Raw genomic sequence first — 12,057 nt, forward strand, 5'->3', positions numbered from 1 at the left:
TAGAGATGTGTTGTCACAACTGAATAAATAAAATCTCCAAAGGGGTTAATTTGGTTCTCACGCCTTTAAGTCCAGGTTGTAACTCGTAAGCGAAAAGTGATGCTGTTGATGCAGGTGGAGGGAGGCTGAGAATAATAAGGGGCGGTACTTTTAACTCTTTTTATGCCCACCCCTTTGTGTTTCCTAACTTCTCAAGGTAAACCTTCCCATTTACCTTTTATCGTTGTGTCTTTCCTAGAAAAGTATGTGTCGGGAGCAGCAACATCGTCCTAATCGCACTTTCTACCGGGCAGCTCCTCTTATTTCCTAATCTAATTTTCGGCTATTGACGCCCTGAGAGCGCCGCGCCTGCAGTTCAATGACACCTCTGGCCGGTCAGATTGGCGCTAGAGGCGTTTGTGTATCTCTGTCTAATATAACCAGCACATCATGAACCCGTGAGTGATGAACCTGCACGATCCGCCAAACTGAGGACCCTTGGGAAAGATCTGACGAGGAGAAGGCGAACATGACGGTAAGCAGTCTTCCGCCAGTCAAACCAAAGTGCAGGACTTATTGTTCAATTGTCCAACACTTCAGTGTGCACAAGTTAAAATAACCTTTCTCTTATTTAATTTTTTTTATGCGTTGCATCGCTTATACCGGTGCAGCAGCTGTTAAATTTATAAGGGACCGCTGTCAGATTTGCCTGATGGAGCGTGTGTGTGTGTGTGTGTGTGTGTGTGTGTGTGTGTGTGTGTGTGTGTGTGTGTGTGTGTGTTTTACCCTCTCTCTCCTCTCTCTCTCTCCCTCTACAAGATCACCACAGCTCTCAGAGCATCACTAGAGTCCAAATATCCCCTCAGCCGTGCACATCGTCTCTAGACTTTTTTTTGGGATACAGTGATACCACGTTTATTCAGCACTGAATCTCCAGGCTGCTAAAAAAAATACCACAACAGGCGGTTATTGTTGTTTTTTTTTTTTGTTTTTTTTTTAGGGAGGGGGGAGGAAAAAGAAAATCAAACTATTCGTGCAGGTTTATTATTTAATCTCAGTCGGGTCAATGTATATAGACGCGTTCAAACGGATCCTCTTTGAAAGGCTGAACTGCTTGAAAAGAATGTGTGTGTGTCAGCGCCAAGGCAGGTCGGTATTTTCCCTAAATATGAGAAATATGAGAATCTGTTTGTGTAACCTTAGAGAGGGAGTGTGTGTGTGTGTGTGTGTGCGAGTGAGGGAACATGTGTGCATGTAAACTAGTGTGTGTAAGAGGGAGTGAAGAGTGAGGGCTGTGATGATGGTGGCAGATTTTAGATACAGGAGTGTCATTTTGACTGATGAAGTTTACCTTCTTCCACAGCAGGTGTGTGTGTGTGTGGGTGTGTCTGTGTGTGATTGTGTGTATATATACATGAACTCGTGATTAGACCTGAAAAGTTTTTTTTTGACTGCTTTTAGAAAATGTATAATGTTGTTTTTCTCATCACTTTTTCCAATCTCCTGCTTCATATGTTGCCTAAATGAAATGTAATCACATGTTCACTGCACCTGTGCCCATTTTGTCACAATAGACTGACTTGCATAATATACTGTTAGTTGAGACCCAGGTGTGTGTGTGTGTGTGTGTGTGTGTGTGTGTGTGACATGGATGTGCCTCGCTTGTGTGTGTGTGTTTGTTTAGGGTGTGTCCCTGCTTGATTCTTGGAGCTTGTTTAGAAGTGATGGACTTGACAGTGTGCATTTTCTTCTGGTTTTGGAGAGTCGTCAAGGTTATGCTGTTGTTACTGTGAATCATTGATATGATAGAAGAGAAGAGGAGACGTGCTGTTAAGACTGTTCACACATGCTCTCATTCTGCTCCGCTCCTCACGCTGTTTTCCTCCAGTCTCGTCTGAGGGCCCAGCAACTGTTTTGCACTCTAACTAAGAGAGGGCCTTTGTGTTTTATTCAGTGTTTCTCCTCATTTGATTCCAACTCTCAGCGTAAGTTTAAGGCACCATCAAGTGGAAATCATGTCAGCAGACAAACATGACTCCACAAGAGGAAGTTGGCTTCATTTCCCTCTGTCATAGTAATGCACGTCACCTGGGAGTTGTTGATTGTCTCATTATGTACTGCCTCTGTCCTTCGGCATCATGCATATTCATGCTGCTGTTTTAAGGTGTGTTGAAAACAACGTGTGCATGTGTGTGTGGGCTGTGTTGCGTGTGCATATGTGTGAGGCAGTTTACCCTTGACAGGGCAGGGCTACGCAGGCACATTCTCCCATCTGTGGTCCAAACCTTTGCTCCCAGCCACTGCATTTGGATTCTGCAGTTGTAGCCCGCTCTATTCTTAGTTCTCAACAGTTCATGGGGAGTCTGATATGAATTTTCAACAACAACAACAACAACAACAACAACAACAACAACAACAACAACAGCCTCCCCAGGCTTGCACATATCCCTGCCAAGTGTATACAACGAGATTCAGTTTGGATCCGATAAGACTCTGTTAAGTGCTTAGGCTCTGACTTAGGTAGCAAATCAATAACTAATCAATGATAGTGTGTGGAGTTACAATTTACACAGTGCCATATTTGAAATGTCAAGAATGCAATGAATCCACGTATCCTTGGGTCAGGTCTGAGTTGGACAACTGGGATCAATATCAGGTGGTGAGACAGGCAGCAGGAGCGGGAGAGGGTCACCTTCATCCATCTCTACTGAATCAGCAGTATCTCTCATACACTCTACCCCCCTCTCGCTCGCTCGCTCGCTCATGCACACACTTGAAGTCCTGCTTAGGTTACTAAACTACGACCTCACAAAAATGCTCATTATAGTGAACTGAAATGCTCCTCCCTTTCCTCATGAATAATTCATGCTCTTATGATTTCAGCCATTGTTTCCTAAGGTTACAGCTTCCTCCTCTGTGTCGAATCCACCATTTTTATGCCATTTTCCTTTTACAGCTGGCTCAGACACTGTTTTCTGTATCATCCACTCTTAATTTGCCTAATTTCTGCCCCGCCCCCCTCTCTTTCTCTCTTACCCATCACCATTGTTGAGGAGCTGAGCTGCTCTGTTTAATTAAAGCGCTCTCTCCTCCTGATGAGAGCTCATCTCTGACTGTAGCGAGGGCTGTGAGGCATCCTGGCAAACTGGATAAGAGAACCTGTTGTCACAGTGGTGGTATTCCTCAGAGGAGCAGAGTGTACACAACACAACAACGTTCTCCACTAATGTGTCCCTTGCCTTGACCTTGATCCTGTGACATTAAAGATCCAGTTTCACTAGAGGGAACATCACTGAGCCAGTGTTATCCTAAGTGTGTGTATGTGTCTTTTATTCCAGTGCCCAACAATGTTGTAATCTTACACTAAGTCCCTATAGATGCAGGCAACACAAGAGCAGCTTTAATAAAAATCACACAATGGAATAGATTTTGGATTTATTGATAGCGTGCAGAGAATAGTGAATGCGCTTTTCATCCAAAGTATTTTTATCAGGGTTTTCGTGTATCGAGTTTGATTGAGTGCGTAAGAAAGAGTAATGTGTCTTTGCGTATCTCTCTCAGCGTGGGTGACAGAGAGAGATATTTTGTGTTTTTCAACCCCACAAGCATTTAATCTTTTATTTTTAAATCTGCCACTGTTGTCTGTTTTGTGTTGAGCAATCCCGCGCCCTAGATTTGGAAGTGAGTGAGCATCAGGGAGCTTTGAAAACCCCATGTTGCTTGCACAGTTGGGTGTAACAGTTTGGAAGGAGAGGTCAGGGCACACATATAGCAGATAAGACGATGCAGTCAAAGCTGGGGGAAGATCCTGTGAATTTTCCGTCTGTCTGCCACACCACCGCAATATTGGTTCATTGGAATTTAAGGTCATTGGTTATTTAAGATGCCTTACTTGGCTGACCTCCAACACCACCCGTAGGAGGATGCTTTAAGATTAAGAGCAATGTGCTTCAATACAGGTTAGCATGAAGAGATGAGCTCTGTCTGTGGGACTCGCTCAATCATCATCAGGATCATAAAATCTGAAGTTGGTTGAATGCAAAATCTTTACAGCCTAATAGAGATTGGAAACAATTATTCGATTAATCAATTTGTTGAGTGAGATAAATTTACCTGCAGCTGTTTTAATAATTGATTACTCGTCAGTGCCAAACCTTACACAGCATCCAGCTTCACAGGAATTTGCTGCTCTCCTTTGTCTTACGTGACAATAATTTCTAAATGAATTTTGTTTTGAACTGTTGGATGGACAAAACAAAGCAAATTAAGACATCATCTTCATCTTCATCAATTAAACACAGCTGAATCAAATAGTCTGTTTAGTGAATTATTAAACATAACTTAAAAAATAAATAAATAAAGCCCCAAACAGCTGCAGCTTGTCAAGTGAGTGCATTTGCCATCAAGATGATAACATTTCTTAAGTGTTTGGGGCTCCTGGCTAACAAAACATTTAAAAACCAGTATGAATGACAAATAATCAGAAGTGATTATATGAATAGTTTTATTCTTCCCGCTGTCAAATGATGATTGTTCCGTTTAAATTAATCCAAATCACTGTTACTGCCCTGTCTGATGTACAGCAGCAGCACAAGCATAAAATACCAAATAAACATACATAAATTCACAGAACATTCCAGCTAAGCTAATTGAACAGGCTAATTTCATTATCGTAGACCTCATTAGAGCGGAAGTTGAATGTGGACAAGAGAGCGAGAGAGCACTGAGCAACAGAAGCTTTTGTGTGTGCAGACCCACTCTGCTGCACATGTAGTGCAGGAAAGCTGCTCAGTGGCATGAAAATTCACGAGCAGGCAATCAGACTGAGAGCATCAGAGTTAGATTAGAGCGACATCTCACGGCACAAGCTGATTGTGCTAGAAGTTTCCTCGTCTTTGCAGAAGTTTAACAAACTCTGCTGCCAAGCCAATTATGTCAGGAAGCGATCTACCAGCTGAGAGATGGCGTTGATGAGGATGAGGGCCGGCATCTAGACAGACATCAGGAACATTGGAGAGAACCTCAGGAGCTGACAGTCACTGCTCTCACCACAAAGTCTCACTCATGTTACTGATACGGGAGGAATATCAGAGTGGCTGTTGAAACTGCCAAGATGAAGTTTAAAGTCATGCCTAACGATTGTTTGGTCAATGAAATTGTTTTTAAGTGGTGTTTCAAATGGAAGAGAGTGCACCCTGGACCTCAACCGGCTGCATAAATCTGTCAAGAAGAGTTGCTGCTGTTGTCTTAGCCTTCCCAGAGCTCCTTTTTACAGAGCAATTCAATTATTCACTTGTCTTAATTAATGTGCTTTGCTTACATCCTTCTTCTTTTTTTTTTCTGAAGGTCTCTCCAGACTGTCTCCAGCCCAATGTCAAATGCTATCCCCTCTTGTCCTCAATTCGTTACTTCAAGCTGACTTTGAATTATTAAGCTCCACAACGAAGCTTATCTGTGTAACTTAATAAATTAATACCCTTGAGATCCAACCTGAAATAACAGCTTACTTAATCTGTCCTGTATTAAAGACATTTTGCTCATGTCTTTGAGTTGCCAGGAGTAAAATAGCTCCAGCTTTTCTATACTAATCACTTGGAAGAGTTTAATTCTCCAGGATCTGGAATATTAGCATTGGAGCTGCTGCACCTGAAGGTATTAGTATGTGGTTAATTAACACTGAGAACACTGGATAATACAAGTATGTATACAATTTCGAGTTAAAGCACATATTTCAAACAGAAAATACAGGGGCCCAGCTGTTTATACTGTACATTTAGTCATAATAGCCTCGAGCATTTGCTTCATGCTTCTGAATAAACAATTATGGTGAGGGAATGAAAAAATTACCTCTAAGAATAGCCTCCAAGTCAAGAGGATGTGTGTTTGCCATTGACGAATTGCTGTGGTTTGAAATTATACTGGAAGGCCAGGGTTGCAAGTTGGAGAGATTCTGAGCAGGTCGCTGGTGCAGAGGAAGTCAGTGAAACAAGATATGTATTGGTCAGCTCTTTCCTGACCTAAAGGTCAGAAATCTCAATAGAGCATTCTTTTTATAGGATTAGATATCCTTGAATCTGTATTTTGTGTCCTCCTTGCTGTATAACAGTTAGCCTGGAGTGATGTTAACTGCTTCTAGCCAAGGAAGCGCTGTGGCTCCATGGGTGGCAACGGATTGCCAGTCATTCTGTCAGTCTGCCCTGACTGATCTATCCGAGAGATGGTTTCCACGTGTCATTATAGCTTTCATTTTCCCCTGACTGAAGTTGAGGCCAAGACATTGATTTTATTCATTCATACATTCATTCATTCATGCTCGACTGAGGATGAATTGTAATAAAACTGGTGACATTTCGTGTAGTTAGTGTAGAAAAAAATGTGATGTGATTACCAGCGAATGAAAGTATGCAAACATAATAAACACAGTGACTTGTATACCTGTCAAACATCAGAATCACATAATCATTGTATGTTAAAATCCAGATGTTAGCTTTCAGCTCAAAGCACCATTATGACTACATAAAACCTCACAGAGCCACTAACATGAGGGAAGGGGTTTTTTTTTTTACCGCCATTTTCAACATTTCCTTGTCAGAACTTTACATCTAGCAGCACATTTAGCCATTTTTAATTAAAGAAGTGCTGTGTGGTAGCCGGAGGTTATATATTAAATTAAAAAGGGTTGGCTATTCATTGAAATGACTGATTGCTTCATATAATCCACTGAATGACACATTACATAATATCAGAAACAGCGCATTCCTCCCCTGCTTCAATAGCAGCCCAGCCTTCTGCTGTTAGTGGACACAGTAAGATGAGACTGCAGGGCCAGTTTTTAGCACCAACACCAAGAGCAGAGCGAGACCAAAGCAGTGTCAGGATGTTTGTTTGCAGCGGGACGAGTCCAGGCTTCAGCGGACTTGACAGGCCGTGGCTCATTAAACCCGCATCAGACACACGAGGTCACGGCAACAGCTAACGCTGGGGCAAGAAACTCCACGAGTATACTGTAGACACAGCGCGAGTCTGTAGGCCCCACAGAATAAGATAATACTGTCAGAGCTATTGGTAGTTTTATTTTTAGCATTTTAATCATGACAGCGGAGAAGTGCTGAGAAATTTTTAGATAACGGACAAAGGCTTATAGAATTATGATCCCGCACTGTTGTACATAGGAATATGTTTTTTATAAGTAAATAGAAAAAAAAGTAGATGTTTTTTCTTCTTATTATTTTTTTTTATTCTTTTCTCTTGACGCACTTAATGCATGTTGTATTACTGTGTTTTCTGTATGAGTAGAGGTTTGGCTGGCTATTAGGAAGCAGGTCAATAATGTAGCTACAGAAGGTTTCGCAGTGGGTTAGAGAAAGAGGGACTGGGGGCACTATTTGTCAAGGATGAGAAAACACGCATGGTTTCAGGTTAAAACACGTCGGCGTAAACAATATCATTTGTTCGATTGCATTTAGTGGAATGCAGAAGAACACTGCAATGCAAGCTGTGAGTTTTTGAGATCTCAATATTGTGGCAACGGACTCAGACATTTTCCTAAATCTGACTCATGTGGCCTGAGCTGAAGTCCTGCAAGGTCAAACATTTTGTCTTTTGCCAACCACAGGCTGTGCGTTGCCTCGCCATCTCTATCTGCACGTCTTCACTACTCTCAGAACACGGGAGAAAAACTTGTGTTTTCTCTGTTTTTAGTGTTTCACTCTATTTATGCTTTTATTTTTTTTATCTGTCCGCTCCCTGTCTTCCTCGTCCCCATTTGTCCATCTCTGTACATAAATATCCACCAGAGACTGGCTCGGCTGGCCAGTATAGAGCAGTTTAGAAGAAGAGGATCTCCGTCAGATCTACCAGTCAAATGAGCGGTCAAGTGGAAAGGATTACTTACATCCTGTTCGTCTCTCAGTCTTTAAGGCGGTCTCATTAGGCCTGCTGGGCCAGAGGATTCAGGGTGCTCCTGAAAGAGCTGGCCTTGCACAGAGGAAAGCCCTGGGTGTGTTATCCCCATTGTGGCGAGCATTATCACTGTCACACAGTCACTTAAGAGGATTGTGTTGTGATGTGTAATTGCTAATCTCCTGACTACAATGGAACCAGAGATCAGTATTTCCCATCCATCCCATGTATTTAAGCTCTTTGTGTAAGTGTCGGCGTTCTTAAGTAAGTAACTGGAAGTCATTTGCCATTTTTAGAAATGCACTTATTGGCTTTCGTGAAGACTAATAATCTCATAATCTCTTTAAATATCTAATAACTAAGACTGAGCCAGGTGGCAGTTAGATTAATTTAGCATGAAGACTCGAAAAAGGGCCAAGCCTGGCTCTGGCCAAAGGTGATGAAATCTGGCTAACAGCACCTTTAAAATATCCCGGTCCATAGCTAGCATTAGCAACAACGGCTAGTCCGCTCGAAGTTTTGCAAGTTTAGGACCAATCTTCCTTCATTAACTCTCCGACATCTGTCTCTGGCAGTGGAAAACGATGCCAATGTTCACTCTTATCGCTACCTTTGACCAGTGAAAGTAGCACCCTAACCTGCTAGCCTTGGCCTGTCCCGCCACTTTCTAGCACCGGCTCACTGTAGCTATAAATAAAATAATTTTTATTATATAGGAATCAATTGCCAATGCTCTTGTTAAGCTATTTTCACTTGTTTCCAGTCTTTAGTCTAAGCTACACCAAGATAAGATAAGATAAAATAGCTAATCTAAGTAACTTCTGGTTCCAACCTCACATCGATCACAAAGAGATGAAAAAAGAGTGCTATGAATCGCTTCATCCTTCACCCCACAACCAAACAAATAAGACACAATTTTTGTATTGATTATTCAGTAGTGAGTCTTTTTCCGTGATATTGTTTACATGTTGTGTTTTTAAGTGTTACTCTGACTTGTGGGTTTCAGGTGCTGTGTGTGTGTAAAGGTGACACTACTGCTCTGATAATGTCAGGAACACATTGACCGCTCCCTGGACATCACCGCTGTCACATCACGGACATCTCCAAAGTGTCAGCTACTTCCTCAGCCCACACACAGACACACACAGACACACACACACAACACAAACCCAGCTGCTCGCTCACCAGGAAGCATGTTGCAGGAAGATATTATTTTCGGAACAGCTTTGCCGAAAGGCGTCTCACCTTTTTGTCCACACAACATACTGTGTTTTAGAGCAGACAATGGAAGGATCTGTTCAGAGGAATACAGTCAGCAGACAAACCGGGCACTTAGTCAGAGAACTCTATAAGAATCTATATTCCTGTGAAAGTGTCATGCCTCAACGGAGATACAGAAATGAGGCTGGTGTGCAGCTACAGCTTCTTAGGCTGTCTGTCAAAATGTCCAAGCGTTCGGTGAACCGTGGCTTTATCAAACACAAACTAGATTTTCCCATGTGACGGAGGACGTGGAATGTGCACACACACACTCTTCCATGTGTGTTTATAGACAACATAACGTCAGCCTGCGGAGAACACAACGAACATGAGGGAGTGTCTGCTGTTTCTTTCTCGTGGTTGGGACAGTGATGTACTGTGCAGTAGTAGTATATTTGCATAAAACAAAGGTCCAGTTCCTATGTTGTGTTATTTTTGACCTGCTGTGGTCTGAGAGAAAATATGTAGTCTCTGAAGCTGGAATTATTCATGACTTTTCTGCATTCTGTTGTGAAACGCTGCGTCTCCCCAGACCTCAGACATTTGACAGCTGACAAAGGTTAAATAACAAAACACTGCTCTTCCTGAAGTCACAAGAGCTTTCCCTGGCTTACTCACGCTTTCTGTTCACCCTCTGATTTCGTTTCCTTCTCTCTCCAGCTCATTTGCCATGCCTAAGACAGCGGCGAAGAAGCTGCACTGGCGCTCCAAGGTGCAGGACAGCTTCGTCCCTTTGCTAGGCTCGTCGGGGGAGCTGGGGATCGCCATTGGCGGAGGAGCAGATTATGGAGAGTTTCCCTTTGTCACGTCGGCTCCTGGGGGTGGACTCACAGTGGGGGATATCATCATAGAAATCGGGGGAACACCTGTGCTAGGGATGACATTAGGAGACGTCCGTGGTGTTCTCAACTCCTGCCCCCATCCTATCCGCATTAAAACTGTGTCACCAGGTATGATTCAGCACAAAAACTCGCCCCTCTGTAAATTACTCTGCAGCTCATTGTTGTGCTAAATACTCACCACACTGATCTGGTTATACAGTGGCAACTCCTTTCCTGGCATTTGTGTGATACACACCATCCACAATAAAGCATTCAATCTTTAATTCTCTCCCTAATCCTGCAGGCAGTTTAACTTGTTGCTGTTCATGTTGCAGACCAGTGCACTTGCTTCATCAGGCTGCACCCAAACAATCTGTTACACTTGCATCCAAGCTGTCATCCATAATAATCTTGCTCAATAACCTCTCTCTGGCTCTCACAGGCCAGATCTGCAGCGTTTGCACTCGTCTCTTAGTCTGGATATGTTAAGGTGATTGCTCAATATGTGGGTGGGGGGGGGGTCAAAGTTGTCGATGACACATGACATGAATGTGGTGATAGCGTTGTCTGTCACTGCTGAGGGGCCTTGATGTTAAGGACTGGGGGTTGGGGAAACGGATGTCTGTTGCTTTTGAACAGAGCAATATGTCAGCGGAGTGTCACCTGACTGTGGCTCCTGATGGCCTTGCTTACGGGATTGATAGCCGATTGGCCACAGGGGTGTAAATGGGGACCTTTACTCCTGGTCTCGTTGTTGCTGGTCGATCCATTATCATTTCTGAAGTCTGCCTGGCCCTCCCCGGGCAGCTTGACTGCATGTGTGGACAGTGATGGATGAGCTGATGCACTGGCTTGCTGTATCACACCTCCTCCTACTCCTACTACTACTACAACTCCCTGCGCTCCAGCTCTCAAATGCAGGACACTAGGCTACATTCCCCAGAGGGAGGAAGCCGTTTAAAGGTTTTAGCATTAATGTTGGTGCTCTTTGGAGAAACCAAAGAGTGGTGTTGTGAGCTGTCTATCAAATGCTTTCTTCGGTGGTTTCTCACTGTGTACCAACAGAGCCGATTCTCTGTATCTCTGTGAACAGAGCCTCACTTTTAATAGCATCTTTTGCTCGTGATACGTTTTTATGAAATCCAAGTATAGTCCATTGAATTTTTGCTCATCAGTAGACCAGAAAATAGCAAACAAGATGGGCAACAGCCCATCACTTCTCCCAAAAACGACTTGACTAGATTAATTTCGTTCACAGGTAGCAGCCATATGAGGCCAGTTATAGGAATGTGCAGCTGACTGCCTACGCTAATAAAGTTATACCTCTGTAACATTTTTTTCCTTCCTTTTTTTAAATCGCACACAGGAAATACAGGACAGACGGTGGGGGTGGGGGCTGGTAGGAGTGAGGGCTGCCGGGTGGCAGTCTGCAGGGGAAGCACCGGCAGAATGGTCGTCTGTCAGCGTGACAAGCTGTAGATGTGCTCAGCTCATCTATAACAGCAAGTGGCCTGTCATCAGAGGCAGTAAAGCACTTCAGATGATATTAAGAGATATTCAGAGAGAGGGAGCTGAGCCCCAATGAGCAGCTCTGCCCCTCCTGGTGAAAGCCTCGACTGTTCTGTCTGGAGCATTAACCTCAGTTGTTTTACAGTATATGCATGGGGTACTCTGCAGATATAGTCAGTGATACAGAACAATCAGTTTGGTGAATGTGAAAGTCCAAGGTCAATGAAGTGACGGTGTCCATTCAAGCTCCTCAAGAGTAAATATTATCGGGTAAAATAAATTCCAGCCTGTATTTGACGGACGGAAAACAATGAGAGTAAACATGCATCATCAGACTGTTTGTGTTTTCAGAGCTGATGTCTGTCTGTCTCTCTGCCTCCCCCCTCTCTCTATGCCATATTTGTTTCTTTGCCCTCCCCTCAGGCTCCACATTGTGCAAGGATCTCAGGTTGTATCTGAGTAAGTGCTTCACACCCGGCTCAGTGGACAGCCAGCTTCAGCAGGTCATCCGAGAGAACCTCTACCTTCGCGCTGTACCCTGTGAGTCTCCACCAACAACAGGAACTGTATCTCACTGCACACCTGG

The 12,057-nt window shown here is 43.5% G+C and overlaps 1 protein-coding gene across 2 annotated transcripts in view; it reads left to right on the forward strand.

Annotated features, from left to right (window-relative positions):
• Positions 1–216: 216 nt before the first annotated feature.
• The window catches only part of magixb (MAGI family member, X-linked b), a 34,433-nt gene continuing 22,592 nt past the window's right edge, over positions 217–12,057 (forward strand). For both annotated transcript variants that reach the window (XM_029505852.1, XM_029505853.1), the window contains exons 1-3: positions 217–514; positions 9,802–10,091; positions 11,895–12,011. In XM_029505852.1, coding sequence (XP_029361712.1) covers positions 9,812–10,091; positions 11,895–12,011 — 397 coding nt within the window. In that variant the 5' untranslated portion in view covers positions 217–514; positions 9,802–9,811. The remainder of the gene's footprint in view (positions 515–9,801; positions 10,092–11,894; positions 12,012–12,057) is intronic.

The sequence above is a fragment of the Echeneis naucrates genome, chromosome 7 (assembly GCF_900963305.1).
Source record: "Echeneis naucrates chromosome 7, fEcheNa1.1, whole genome shotgun sequence".
NCBI classification, from domain to species: Eukaryota; Metazoa; Chordata; class Actinopteri; order Carangiformes; family Echeneidae; genus Echeneis; species Echeneis naucrates.